At 42.2% G+C, this 15,854-nt stretch overlaps 1 protein-coding gene across 3 annotated transcripts in view; it reads right to left on the bottom strand.

Moving 5' to 3' along the window:
- Spin1 (spindlin 1) overlaps positions 1-15,854 on the bottom strand; it is a 46,502-nt gene that overhangs the window by 16,719 nt on the left and 13,929 nt on the right. For all 3 annotated transcript variants that reach the window (XM_021658826.2, XM_021658827.2, XM_060372757.1), the window contains exons 2-3: positions 7,226-7,433; positions 2,610-2,658 (exon numbers count right to left, since the gene is read on the bottom strand). In XM_021658826.2, the coding sequence (XP_021514501.1) occupies positions 2,610-2,658; positions 7,226-7,277 (101 nt within the window). In that variant the 5' untranslated portion in view covers positions 7,278-7,433. The remainder of the gene's footprint in view (positions 1-2,609; positions 2,659-7,225; positions 7,434-15,854) is intronic.

Here is a 15,854-nt window from a genome sequence, read left to right as displayed (position 1 = left end):
CTTAAAGAAAAGGAGAAACTCTGGGAGAGAGTTGTCGACACCCCACCCCTCAGGAGCAGCCTTGCCAGGCCACAGATAAGGACATTGCAGCCAGTCCTGAAGATACCTGATAGGCTAGGGTCAGAGGGAAGGGGAGGAGGACCTCCCCCTATCAGTGGACTTGGAAGGGGGCAGGGAGGAGATGAGGGTGGGAGGGTGGAATTGGCAGGGAAAGAAGGGGCCTACGGCTGGGATACAAGTGAATGACCTGTGATTAAACTAAAAATTAAAATTAAATTAAAAAAAAACTTAACGATGTAAAGAAAGAAAGGGAATAACAGTAAAGAAAAGATGAAATGGGGCAAGTAGAGGAGGAAATATGGGAAGGGATAATTAACATTAAAGGCCTTAAAAAAAAAAAACTAAAACTATCTTCTGTGTCTTTGTGTGTTCCTGAACCCCAGCCCACAGCAAGTACACAGATGATTCCCACTAAAAACAAAATCCAAGGCATGACTAGAGCACTTACCTAGCCTGTTGAGGCCCTGGACTAGAACCCCACAGGGACAGCAGTCAAAACAAATACCTGCCATTTCCTCTGCAGTGGACACAACTCCTGAACTCTCCTAGCACGCCTAGGGACAGATGTGTGAGCTCCGACTGCCGCCTTGCTGATTTCCCTTCAGCATCTAACTGCAAGGTCTCCCTGAGCCCTCCCACCATTGTAGGAAAAAGCAGAACAGCCGCTGTCAGGGATTGAGGGATGAGTTCTGTTGGTTTGCACTTAAAAAATAAATAAATAAATAGATAAAATCTGTTGTACAAAGAAACCTATGTTAAAGAGCTTAATGCTCACTGATCTGGTCCAAAACCCCAGAACATGAAGCAATCTGCAAAGCTCCATGTCCCTCTCACTCCATTCAAGACATTTATACCCAGCACCCAACAAAGAAACTTGTTTTTTCTCAGCCTTCTGCCCACCTTCAAATCTACAGTGAGAACTCCTCCCACTTCACCTCTTGGGGCACGCCAATGCCCTCAAGACTTCTGGCCTTAAAGAAGCCCATGAAAGCAACAGATGGGATTCCCCAAATATGAAACACACAGCATGAGCTCTTTTCATTGGTACGCTTATGAATCCTGGAGTACTTTGTTTTTAACTTATTCTTTGACAATTTCACATATGTATACTATGTATGGCAAATCACTCATACTGACAGTTTTAACAAGTACTTATTTCTTGTGCCTGTAGGAGTCAAACTCAGAAGATAATGTTCACCATTACTTAGGAAAGGAAACAAGAAATCTTTTGCACAAAATGCGTACATACCACAACTACTGGATCAAACAAATGCGTAACTGCTTAGGTCAATTAAATTTTAACAAATGTTAATTATCTGAAAATAGATGTACCTTAATATTCTTTTAGGTGGCAAAATCTAATCTGAATGAACTACTTTGGTCTTACAAAGGAGATGGTTCATTTGATTTACATTTCTGCCTGTTACTCTCTGTTTGAGGCACAAGACAGCTTGCTATTTATACCCTGTTCATGAGCGGAGCTACCACATAAATGAACACATCACTGGATACAGCGAAACCAGGAAGACGGCAAGAAAAAGTAAGGTTTAGTCATCTCAGGGAAGGGCACACTTACCTAACCTTTAAATTTCTGCTTTCTAGGTCGTTTCTTAAGTATTATATTTTCATTATGTACTCATCTGAATGAGAGACCAGTCTGGTTCAATCATTAATTGAAGGCATTCCTGTTTCACAAGACCATGACCAAGAAACCTCCTATTCTCTTCAGCTGCACTGAGACTCAAATATTCACCATGAATCACTTGGAATTAACTGTACAAACTGCTTACATGGTGGTAGAAGAGCCTTCAACAGTAACTTAGATCCCTTACATTCTCAAGTCATTGTTAAATTGCTCTACCCTACATGGCAACTAATATACTTGTTGCTTTAAATTCATGACTGCCAGCCTAGTGACATATGCTTGCACACGTGATCCCAGCAGGACATAGGTTGAGTCAGAAGAAATAGAAGTTTTAGGCCAGCTCAGACTACACAGTGAGACAATGTTGCAAATAAAATAAAATAAAATAAAATCCAACTGTTTTAATTCTATTTTAAATGAAATTTCAATGATATTTTATATATTATTTGTTGGTATAAATAAAAATATCAAATTATAAATTACAGGTATAAAGCAGGACACGGCAGCTGGCTAGGTAGACCATAGCATCAAACATCCGTGTTCAGCTCCTTAGCTAACAGCAGATCAAGACCTGGAGAGGTTTAGGTTTAATATGTGCTTTCCTCCCACTGCTACTTCCTGCCATCCAATCTCCTCCCATCAAGACAGAGGATGACAATGACTCAAAGGCTTACCAGCTGAAGAACATACCTAACACACTTTATCCAGCCAAGGAGGGGGAATGGACAGGGAGGATGACCATGGCCAAAGAGGGGGAATGGACAGGTTGACCGAGACCAAGGAGGGGGAATGGATAGGGAGGATGACCATGATCAATTAGTAGGCATAAGCAGAGGCAAAACAAGAAGTTTAAGGAGTAGTCCTGGGTGCTGGTTATCTAAAAAGAGGCTAAAGAATGGCTTACTTGTGAGATGTCCTCTTCTTCATCATGTTTGCAGACACTCCAGCATGGCCTACAAGAGAGAAGATTTATGGTCAGCAAAAAAGGAAATTAAAAACAAAACCCTGCTTCATAAAGCCTGAAAGAGGTCATTATCCACCAACATGTTAGAGCCACATGTTTATTTGACTTCTGAAAAGGAGACTCTGAGTAGAGAAAATGACTCAGTGGCTCTTCACTCCCTGATCAGCCATAAAAACAAACCAGTTACATGCACAAAATTAGTAAGTTATACTCCTGACCATAAAGCAGTAAATGGCGCAGGAACTCATCTTGTCCTCCCCCTCATAATCTAAAAAACATAGGAACCATCCCAGCATTCAAGAGGCTTGGGGTGGGATGGACCAGACAGACACCAATAACCAAGTAGATTATAATCAAAACAAATGTTTAGCATGCATGGACATTAAAAGATAAACACATCCAAATAATCCCTAAAATACGGAAATATAAAGAAAACAAGCCAAAGCAATAAAAATGAAACCACCTGAATTGAGAATCTCACTGGATTATGATTAGACTATGTAGATCAATAAAGTCAACCCACAGAACAGTGATACAAACTCCCCAAACCTGCATACATAGACAGACAGACACACAGACAAGTGAGAATGAAACCAGTCCAGTCCGAGAGATCCAGAGAGCAACACCCACAGGCCTAACACATAAGAAACTAGAACAATATGAAGGGAAGAGGAGCAGGGAGGGCAATGGCCAAAGTGGAGCTCAGATGAAGAAGCAGAAAGGCAGCTGTGTACAGTACTACCCTAACTAACTTCTGAAAACCACTGGTAACATTTCCACAAGTGCAAAACAAACAAAAACCAGTAACAAACACATTAGCTACAGGGGACTTGAGGATCTGATGTCAAAAAGAACTTAAAGCAGAAGACAATGGTTCCAGCTTCAATCCAATATTGACAGCCAAAGTATTTTCCAGTCCCAACACAGTGATATTAGATACAAACAGTACAGCTGCACCCAAAAAAAGACCAAGACAGACTTATCAAACTTTAGGACAAATAATGCCACCATGGATCACAAAAGATACTTCAAAATGGTATAGTTAATTAACCAAAATGCCACAATGACCTTAAATATACATAAGCCTAATTACAGAGTACTGAAATCCAGAAAAGGGGTGTATGTGATCACACCTATACATAAATGTTATATATATTTAGTTATAGTTATATAAACTCTCCTCTTGGCAACTGGTGTGGAATGAGGGGAGGTAGTGGGGGATGGGGAACCAGAAAGTGCGCTGACACCTGAGCATTGCAAAGGACAGCTTGAAACCCATGTCACTTTCCTCTGGCCCCTGGGCTAACAACTCACTCAGATGTACTAGCCATATGCTGAGTCATAACATGAGTCTAATAATATCCTTAAAATATCCTGAAATCCTACAAAATGTATTTGCTAACCAGGTCAGCATTAAACTGGGCATAAATACAAAACAGCTCTCTGAACAGTTAAACAATGGTCTTAAACTTACTGTGTTAAGACACAATCACAGTGAAAACAGCAAGTGTTTTAAATGTAATAGTAATAAAAATACATACCAGAGCTTAGAGGCTGTAAAACAAGCAGCACTCTTACTCATCAGATGTGCACATTAAGTGGCCAGGCATGAAGAATCTAACACAGAGCAGAAGAACGGCTTTCTGGGAGGCAAGAGGGCTGAGACAGGAAGGCTTCTTCATTATTTGTAAACTGCCTTCTCCTTGGCCTTCTACCAAGTGGAGCATTTAAAACTTTAATACTCACTAAAGTACTAAGCGGCCACTACAGCTCTCGGTCAGAGACAAAGACGGCATGCCGGGACCTGACTGCCACAAGGGCCACCAAGACCCACTGAGGGAAGAACAAAGGTAATGAGAAAAGGGAAGTATGTGGCAACCACAAGGTAGGCCAGAAGTGGGAGCAACCACCCGAGATGTGTCCCGAAACACCTCTGACAAGGTGCAAAGAAGAATCCATTCAAGGTATGCAGTAACTATGAATACTGCACCAGGTCTTTCCACCCTCCTGCCATCCCATAGTATCCCCGCCCTCACCACTCACCCCCAACCCCATGATCACAGCACAGTGGCTTCGGAAAATGAGCACCTCAGATGCCAGGCCACTGTCTCTGTCCCTTAAAGCAATATTTCACTGTACACGCCATGTCCCGGTGCTGACCTTCTCACCAAGAACCCAGTAAGCGTTCTGCCAAACAACTGTCCAATCCTAGCTATGAACATATAATTAAAGCCACACAGTGAAACTGGGCGCTTGAGGTAAGCGGCATGGCTACTGAGATGACCGGGGACATCAGCAGTGACCAAGAACAACAGTCAAGGACTGACGACTGAGAGATCATGGAGGAGTCCAAAAGCTTCTAAAAAAATTAAACCACAACCAAGACAACCTCTCTAGTTTCTACAAAGAGTTTAAGTTGGTCCTGCTCTGCCGGGAGCCAAAGCTATCTACTGAAGCCAAAGTCAAAGCTATCTAGTGGAGCCAAAGCTATCTACTGAAGCCTAAGTCAATTAGTGAGTCAAAGCTATCTAGTGGAGACAAAAGGTGTTTGCTAGGCCAAAGCCAAATAGTGAGCAAAGGTCATTTAGTGGAGACCTAAAGCTATTTAGTGAAAGTTATCTAGGACCCTAACTCATGGGTGACAGACTGTGAGGACATCTGATTGTTAGAGCATCCGTGAGAAAACATCCTTAAGTTATCTTGCAGGCACCCTATTTAACACATGAAAGCACTCTTCCTGTCTCCTGCAGCAGCTAATTACCTTCCCCCTTTCCTGCCTTCTTCCTAAATAAGTTGGGTAAAAATTTCTAATAAATGAAGCCTTGATCAGACAAGCAGACTTCGCTTCCTTCCTTGTGCTTCTCGCCACCTCCCCATTCCTTCCATTCTCCTCCCTTAGGAATCCACGTTGAAGCCCCGCTGGTCGGGGCACTGCTCCTGTGTCCTTATCACAAGTACAACACTGAAAAATCTCAACCCTGTTTGTTAGACTGATCAAAGAATGAAGAGTCACACGACAAGCAACTGTCCCTAACTTAGAGAAGATGGCAACTCAAGACAGCCAGACCCCGGAAGCCATGCAGGAGGAACTTGAACTGGTGTTGCTGGAGTTAGTAGAGCCCTGTCAGCCAGTGATATTGAGGGCACACTTTAAAGGGGCCCACACTTTATCTCTGAGGCTGAAAATCACACATTCACACCCTAGAGTATAGGTTTAGCAAGAGGTTGAGCCAATCACAGAACCAGAGAATGAGCAAATGGGAAGAGGGAGCAACACAACAAAACAGAGCAGCAGGAGAGGAGACAAAATCATTTCAAAAAAGCCAGGCATGGATGCACACCCACAGTCCCACAAGTGGAAGCTCAAGGCCAGCAGTCTACATGCTCAGTTCAGGGCTACCATGGGGAGACTCTTATCTACAAAAGCAGGACTTCATTACACTGAAAACACTGCTCGCTGGTGCCTGTGGGCAAGAGAACCAAGGACATAAGGCCAGCCTGGACAACAAGTTCTGAAACACTCACAACCTCACTTAAAACCTATCACAGAAGTTCTTCAATGTTCAAATGCCAAGAAGGTTACATACACAAGAGCATTCTTTCTCAGCACCAGCACAGCATGTTGGCACATACCTGTGATCCCAACACTGGGGTCAGAGGCAGGAGGATCAACATGTTCAAGACCCTGTGGCCAAAAAGGGGGAAAAAAAAATCAAAGGAAGGAAGGAAGGAAAAGTAAGGCAGGCTGGCTGCCTTACTTTTTCTAATTTTATAAAACATTCCATAAGATCTTTTTTTCATTTGGGGAGAGAAGGTTTTAAAACTACACTTTTAAACCAGGTGGTACTGACTCATGCCTTTAAGAGTTCCAGCACATGGGAGGCAGAGGATCTGAGTTCAAGCCTGGTCTACAGAGGGAGTTCCAGGACAGCCAAGCCAAGGCTACACAGAGAAACTGTCTAAAAAAATAAAACTGTATTTTTATTCCTGTTGCTTTTAGCCATGTGCCACAAAAACCAAGAGTAGTTCCTGTTCCAGGGGAGGGGTGCAGACTTGGTTTTTATTTCTGAGACAAGACAGCATGTAGCCCAAGCTGGTCTAGAACTTGCTTTGTAATGGAGTATGTAGAATTCCTGGTCTTTCTAACTCCACTTCAGAGTTCTGGAATTACAGGCTCACGGCCTCTTTCATTTCAGATCCACAGGTTTACTAACCTGCTACAAATGAGCATTCTAAAAAGTAAGATCCTCCTTCTGCCCCAAACCCACTCAATCTCCTACATCTAACTAAATCCAACATGCTAACATCTCATAAAAATGAAGCCATTATCTTATTATATTCTGTTCCTTGCAATTCACTTGTTAAGTTTACCGGTTACCTATAAATTGCTGGGTTGCACAGAAAACAATGTTTAGCATGGTGGTTCCCTTTTTCAATAAGTCAAAGCCCTTCTCTCACATGCAGCAAGGTATAAAACATGGAGAAGAGCACACACTGCCCAGGCACTATGTGAAATGTACACCACACTGACATACACACAGTGCTGAAATGCTTACCTGCATCAGCTCTGGACCGCTGGCCAGGTGTCTTCCCGAATGGGGTCTTCATTCATCTGTATTTATGTGAGCAGCAGAGCTGCTGGACTAGGGTGAAAATCCAATATTCTCAGATAGGAAGCTTCCCACAGGTTAATGTTCTTGTTAATCCACCATTCAGGTGTCTTCGTTTACAAGTTCAGAGAAAAGCCATGGAATTCCAAGCACTCTGTAAAATGAGCATCAAGGAGCAAAATGCTTAGTGAGCCTCTAAATATGACAGAAAATTTAATCCTCAGCAAAAAGGCACTGATCCCTGAAGCAACAACATGGTTCCCAGAAAAGGCAACACCTGACAGTGAGAAGGAGAAGCCTGATCAGGTGCAGACCCAGTGGGGAGAGAGGCTATGCAAAGACTGGACAGCATTTTCTGTAGCTATTTCAAGTTGAATTTAATAGACCTTCAAGAGAAACTGATGAGTTACAAACATGGGGTCTTCTGTTTTCTGTTGTCATGTGTGTATACATTGTTTATGAGCATGCAACATTGATGAACAGAGATACCAGGGCAGCCTAGGGTGTCAGCCAGTCTCTGCTGTCCTCAGCTGTACCCGAGCCATGAGCTTTTAGGGATTCTCCTGTCCCCCATCTTTCTGTGGGACAACTGGGACTACAGATACCATGCTATGTCTGGTTTACGTGGCAAGTACTTTTCACCACTCCCTGGGTCATCTCCCCAACTCTACAAGGAGACTTTTGGAGCAAAATAATGTGCAGTAAAGTTATGAGAAAAAAGCCACACCTATTGCTGACTAATTAGAACTTCATGATTGTGAAATAAGCCAGAATGCTGCAGATCCAGACTTGGCTATCTTTGGTCTCTTTAACTAAGCATTCATTGCCCACCTAAGTGTCTGACCTAGCTTCCTTATGACTATCAGGTACAACCTTCCAGGATGTATACAATGTCTCCATAATGCATCTGCAATCTGTAACAGATTTCCCCTCTTTGCTGTAGCTTGTCTACCTGATGTTTCCGCTAATATGCTTGAAAATGTAGTGGCTTATAGGACTTTTTGTTGTTGCTGTTCCCAAACCATAAAAATTCCATGAAGCTATTTTTACACTGAAACATGGCATTAGGAATAGCCTGAACCTCTTTTCATAGGCCAGCCACAATAATTAACTCATACTCCCTTTGAAGCAAGGTTACTGTTAATAATCATGCAACATTTCTTCTATACTCCTAAGTAACAATCAGTGAATACACTCTAATCTCATCCCAACTCCCTTTAAACCATCAAGAAATGCAACTGCCTCCTCAAGACACTGAATGAGTTGCTGAATCCTGTTCATGTCTGAACAGATGCCACAGAGTGCTTTGAAAAGTTAGGTAAAGAAGATTTTGAAAATGAATTGATCTTTTTACTGGAACTAATTCATTCAAGTTTTCTAAAGACACAGAGCCTCTTTAAGTTATTTTAGTACGTGGTTAGTTTAGTGACTAAAAACTGCAAAAAATTAAACAAATCTAGTTGTTCCTAGGACAGCAGTTATACTGTTCTCCTGTCCTACCCAGTCTTACACAGGAAACAGTCACCACGTGGAGCTTACAAGCCACTAAAAAAAAGATCAGGGGACTGGAGCGATGGCTCAGTGACTGAGAGCATTAGCTGCTCTTCCCGGGTCAAATTCACAGTGCCCACATCACATATAGCTCAGAGCCATCTGAAACTCCAGTTCCAGGGTATCTGACACCCACTTATAGCCTCCTTCAGCATGTGGTACAAATACATACAGGAAAGCAAAACACCCATATATATGATGAGGAATGGGGAACAGACACCACCTGACACAGACAGTAGAAAAGATCTTAGAGAAGTTACCTGCTAATGCTCCCTACACACACGCACAGACAGGGTTGGGGAAGGATTTACAATGGAGATTGGACCTTCATCCCTGGGAGACCAAACAAATGAGCACCTCTAAGGTGAGCCAGCCTCACTTTATCTGCTTCTTGTCACTTAGCACCAGCTCTAGATCTCAAAACCAGCCTAAGCGATAAAACACCAAAGCACCACTTAGTCTTTCAAGGCCCTGAGGATGTAGCGCCAGAATAATGGTTCTCAACCTGTGGGTCGTGACCCCTTGGGGTCCAACAGCTCTTTCACTGGGTCTACATATTAGATGTCCTGCGTATCAGGTATTTACATTATGATTCCTAACACCATCAAAATTACAGCTATGATGTAGCAAGAAAAATAACTTTATACTTGGGAGGTCACCACAACATGAAGTATATTAAAGGAAGGCTGAGAACCACTGATACACCATCTGAAACCTCTAACAGATTCTCCCCCACATTGCTGTAGCCTGCCTAATAATCACGAAGCCCTAGGTGTTATCTCTAGCCCTGCATTAAATCAAGTGTGGTGCCATACACCTGTAATCCCAGCCCTGGGAGCTGAACACAGAAGGTAAGATATCCAAGGTCACTTTTCATGGGAGCAAATCTGAGGGCCAGTCTGGGTACATAAAACCCGCTCCCATCTCCAAAATAATAGCTTTATTATAATAAAAAAGTCCTTAAATATGTTAAAGTTTTGCCTGACTCTAGTCCAGACCCAAGCCCCAGTTTATAGCAAACGCAGGCAGGTGATTCAGGACCAAGTCAGCAATGGGAGAAAACAGATACTGAGAAGTCTGTGTGTGATAAACCAGCCCTACTGTTCAAAAAGTAAATGTCATAGGACAGTATACATACACTTTAAGAGAATGAAAAGACCTAATTAAACTGAGATGGGAAGGCACTACCAAAGCTGTCCTAACACAGCTGAGGAAATTCAAACAGGGATTAAAAGTTGAAATACTAAGAAACTGCCATTCAACTTCAAATACAAAACCAGAAAATCATGGTAAGTACAACCGACTCATGACTACAAGTTGTGTCAAATGCCTGTGCTCTAAACATGCACAAAAGTAAAATGGATATGGAAAATTAATGTTCAGCAACACTCAAAACTTTTCATGGTAATACAGAGTTGGGGGAAGATTCTTTCTCTTCCTGAAGTTCATCTTTGTTAAGAATAGCTAATTACCCAAGCTATCACTGGTCTTAAACATATATCTCAGGAATTTAACTTTCAAACAAGATTATCGTTCCATAATGATCCCAAAGACCCTTTATAAGACGTTAAAGTGATTCAAAAAATGCACTTTACTGAGTGGTCACAGCATGGCAAACACAACTGCATGTACTTTCCATGGACTGTTTCAAGCCCACCACACAAGTTGCAGACACCACACCTGCATCATCTTGGAAACTGAAAAGACCTGCAGAGTACAAAAGACCTGTGTGTCAAGATCACACAGACCCTGCTGAAATAAACACTCTACTGTAAACAAACACACACCCAGGCAGGCCTGGTAGACCCCAGCACTGAAGGTGCTGAATCAGGGCAGAAAGCTCTCAAGGCAAGCCTAGACCATGCAGTGATACTGTGGGTGGGTGAGCACACCAACAATCCGTAACATGCATTATACCTCGGGGGTTAAGAAATGGGTGTTTCAATTTTCAGACATCAAGCACGATAGTTTGTACCATCCATAATCTGAGACTAAGGCAGGAAGAGCTCAAGTATTAGGCCAACCCAACCTGGTTGGGTCTAAAACACAGTAACAAGAATGTGTGAAAGGGCATGAAAATGACTTCTGCCAGCTGCTATCACCAACACTGTTTATGAGAAGAAATTGGATACTGATGAACCAAAATGTTACCACCAGATCCTTCAGTGAAGTCTACAGGAGTACTAACACCCAAAAACATCACATCAATTCCAGTTAGAGATATCAAGCAGTTAGATGTGTTAAAACATGAAGTGCTGAGAGCCCTTCACTAATGAGAACACTAAAGGCTACAAGGCATTAGACAGTCTCAGGCTGGTGCTAGTTCCCAGAATGGAAATTGCCAGGATAAGAATCTTACAACTTCCAACCTTTAACCCAAACCTCCAGAGAGGGAAAGGGGCTACAGAATGAGTCAGTCAGTCATTAATGCCCAAGATGTATGCAATCCTGCCTACATAATGAGGGTTCACTAAAACTCAACTGTCATTTCAGAGTTTCCATGTAAGTGAGTACAGTACTTGAGGCAGATATTCTAGGGGGCCTTTGTAATAAACCAGAAGTATAGCAAATACACAGCTTTCCTGAGGCCCAAACTACTCTAACAAACCATTACATTTCAAAAGGTACAGCCTATGCAATAGAAAAAGGTGAAAACCTAGACTTAGAACTTGGCATGAAGTGTATATGTGGTCTTGGGGTTGTGATACTACATCTCCTGCAGACAGTGTTAAGAACTGAGCAAAACTATAGATCCAACCACTAGAGTCCACAGAGTACTTGAAGGTGTAAAGGAAAAGCACACTCAGTGACAGAAGAACTCTATGCTGAGTGACAGAAAAAAATAATAATAATCTTTTCTTTTCTAGCATGGTGGGAGAATATTATCAAAATATTTACATGAAAGGGAGAATCTGGCTAAAATCTGAATACAGCAACTATTTGGACAAGAAAGAAGAGTTATTTTCTTAGGTATGGCACTCATTTACAAAAAATAATACATTTGTTTTAAAAGTGTCATGATGGCAATATAAGGAGACTTTCAAAATATTTGATAGAAGATAAAGCTGCACAGCAAAGCCTTGATGAGTGGACAGCTTGGATCACCCAGGGAATTTTATCTCTTCTCTTGCAGAGTTCCAAACCAGCCAAGGATACAGAGACCATACCTTAAAAACAAATTCAACACAGACACTAGCTGGGAAACACCTGCTAGTGTTTTACAAAATTGCAAAAGCCTGATGATAACCTAATGACCTAACAGTGTTGGTGTCAGCTTTGTGCTATGAACTAGTCAAAACTGGTCCAGGTGCTGAGTGCTGACCCCAACTAGGGCATCTTTACGATTCCCTCCACAACTCACAGAATGGAGAACAGAAAATGAAAGAAGGTAGAGCTGGAAGAAGGGTGCTGCAGAACACTTCTAGGCAAAACATGGCTGTTTCCCTCTTGAGAGTCACAGTTGTCTGCACAGGACTGGGTAATCAGTTATGTCAGTGAGGGGAAGGGGTGCCTGAGGCCTACCAAATCTGAGTATCTACAGGCAGTTAATGTTGGAGAGGGGTTGTTCTTCAATGATAAGAGCCATTAATAAGTTGCCCATGCTCCTGTAAATGACCCTTTACCCATATTTCTTTAGGCCTAACCCTTATAAACTCAGTGATTTGTAAAAAAGACATGAAAAGTAGAAAGGGAACTGGTTGCAAAGATGAAGGGGCTGAGCAGAAGGAGAGAGACAAGAAAAGGTAATAGGATGAATATGATCAATACCTCATATACTGGTATAAAAATAATGAAGCCTCACTGTGTATAATTAGAATATGCTAATATGCTTGAAAAGAGAAAATTCAGTGAAGAGGGAAGCAAGTTATCTCAGGTGTAAAAGCACTTGCCTTGCAAGCCTAATGAAGAAATTCAGTGGTGGAAGGTGAGCAGCCAGTCAAGTTTAGAACTGGTTTCAGTAGTACAAAGACTATGTTTAAAAGTATGTTACTGTAAGATTTTTTGAGATGGGGTCTCATGTAGCCCAGAATGCCTTTCAACTTCTGACCCTCCTGCCTCCATCTTCCAGTGCTGAAATCACAGATGTGCACCGCCACACTTGGTTTTATCATCAGGAGAAAGAAAGCAAGCAAGCCAGGACACCACGATGCTGTGTGCACTCTACCAAGGAAGCTACACCTCCATTCCATTATCTCCACTACAGTATAAAAAATGGAGTCGGCAAATGAGTCTTACAAGTTTACTTGGATCCCCAAATGGAAGAAAACCAACTCCAAACTTGCCCTCTGACCTCCAAATGTGCACTCTGGACATGTGCCCACACAGAACCTGGAGGGGCATATACAGATACTTACTTACCTGCTCACTTCAGCTCTCCAACGTTCTTGAAACCTCCCACCATAAAAAGACAAGTGGCACAGGCCAGGCAGAAAAAACTGTGGCAAGCAAATGAGTTTCCTGAAGGCAGCCCACCATTTTTGCACAGCTGACAATGGGCATACCCTGAAGAGGCATGGACCCTAAGGGTTTTGTCTACAGACTGCTTCTTGCTGCTGCTATGCCTTTTCGTGTTTGTCATCGCTGTATCCCTCATGTCTGGCATGATATAGAGAGACCCTCACTGCCTATTATTTCCTGGGTATTTGCCCACTCTGTTGGACTGATTTCCTGAAGTATCAATATGAAGATATACTTCCATAAAATAATGCTGTTTAGATGAACTGATAATGATTTTATAGAATTCCTGATCTGACTCAAGTACCTTCAAGGCCCTTCCCTGTACCCCTGCAGAACAGCAAAGGCTGCATAAGGGATGAACGAATTCTGTGAACCTTCTTTATCACAACTGCATAAACTGCGCTAGAAGAACAGGCTTGTGGCAAATTCACAATCGGGAAAAACATTCATTTCACGATACAATGAGATCATGGGTCTTGATATGCACCACAGTAACTAATTTAAGCTACATAAGGCCTTAAAGACCTAAGACAGATGACCTGTTTCTTGGTAAAAGCCCTGTTGACCTATGACGTAAAAAACTATTGCTCTGAACTTTCAATGAACTCACGGATTGAAAGATAGCTGAAGAATGTTAAGTTAGATATGAGTCTTAATGGAAAGACATGTAAACAATTATCCTGTTATAACTCCTCAAAACTTGTCAACCTTGTTAACCTTTGACATCAAAGGCCGCTGCTTTGAAATTATAATGAATGTATAGAATGAAGAAATAAGACAAGGAATCTTTAGTTAGGCATGAGTTTTACATGTAATCTACAGTCCTGCTCCCTATTAATGATTTTGTCTCTGTGATAATTGCTTTTATGGCCATGAGATAATTTTTCTTTCTCTTTTTTCTTCAGTTTTTGTTTTTTTCAAGACAGCGTTTCTCTGTGTATCCTTGGCACCCCAGGCTGGCCTCAAACTCAGAGATCTGCCTGCCTCTTCCTCTGCCTCTGAGTGCTGGGATTACAGGTGTGTGCCACCACAGTAACTTTTCTTCTTATGTAGAGAAGTTTGTTTCAGAATATAAGAAGAGCTGGAGAGAAAATAAAGGTGACTGGTTTACTCCATCCACCAGACATGTATGTCTACAAGTAAGGTAGGCTGTTGGAGTTGGAGCTTTCCTCCCTTTACCATTCACTAAATATGCGAATGTGCATGTCTGTATGTTTATCTGTGTGTGTGTGTGTGTGTGTGAGAGAGAGAGAGAGAGAGAAGTTGTTGAGCCCACTTTGCTTCACCCATCAAGCATGTCTGTACATATGTGTTATTTTTCTCTCCTTTTCTTTCACTGTCTGGCTATCATCAATGGCAGTGTAAGCTGGATGCCGTCAACTCTGGTCATTCCCTGCTAGCCACTACCAGTGGCAGTTAAGCCAGGTGCTATCAGCCCTGGCTTTTAAAGAGTTAAAGAGTTCAAAGTTTCTCACCAGCTACAGGCAGTGCTGGCCCTCCCCTTTCCTTTTCCCTTTGAATTTCTCTCTGCAATTAGCTACCAGCTCCAGCTATTAAAGAGTTAAAGAAAGTTTCAGAGTCTTTCACCACAATGATCAGCTCTGGTCATTAAAAAGTTAAGGAAAGTTTGAAGTTTCTTGCCAGTTACAAACAGCACTGGCCCTGAGAGCCAAAAGCCATCAACTTCTGGCTTATTTCGCTGACTCTACATCTCAGCTCACCTCCATTTACCCTGTGTCAAAGCTGGCCTTTGACAGACAGGTACTTTGGAGATGTAGATAAGAGGTCACCTAAGTCCAGGCGCCAGCTTGGGCGAGAGCCCATCACTCTGAGGAATAGAAAAGTCAAGAGCAAAAAGGATCCGTGGGTCAACTGCTTTAGATTCTGTAATTCCGAGAATGCAATCCAGAACGTTCTTGGGAATTAAATAAAATTTACTAGAAATTCCAATAGAAACATTCTAACTTATGCTACCTAAGCCTAAAAGGCCTCTGTACATCAACTTCAAAGTTAACATCAAGAGTTAAGGGAAAGAGTACCTTCATGGTGGATCATTTGCATACGAAAAATCCTGAGTTTGATTCCCAGCACCACCAAAATTAAAAGAGAAAAAGAAAAATGGTTCAATTTACTTCAAGTTGCTGGAAAAAAAAGTTGGCTGTCACAAATCCTTAAGTGGTATCTAAGTTCTTCTAAGCCCAAAACACTCTTAGCAATTTAAGCAAAATCATCCCTCAATCTAATCCCACAGATACCAAATTTTAACAATGACCACAAAGCCATAGATGGGAGGAGAAACCACTATACTCATTTTTTTACCCTCCTGAAATCCAGCACCCTTCCGTAAGAAGATGAGACAGTGAATCTGACTCAAAAGAAGCCAACCCTCTCTTACCAACCCTCTCTGCATATGCTGTAGACTTCAAAACACCTAAAAACCAAATGTAACAGCTACCACCTAGCTGGCTACCCCAGCGGAGACCAGCCCTATGCAAGAAGCACCAGGCACTCAGGCAGTGACCACAGTGCTGGGCCTGGTCCTCGGTGACCCTGGAGAGGCAGAACT

Source organism: Meriones unguiculatus, chromosome 19 (genome assembly GCF_030254825.1).
Source record: "Meriones unguiculatus strain TT.TT164.6M chromosome 19, Bangor_MerUng_6.1, whole genome shotgun sequence".
NCBI lineage: Eukaryota > Metazoa > Chordata > Mammalia > Rodentia > Muridae > Meriones > Meriones unguiculatus.
This window is presented reverse-complemented; position numbering and strand designations above follow the sequence as displayed.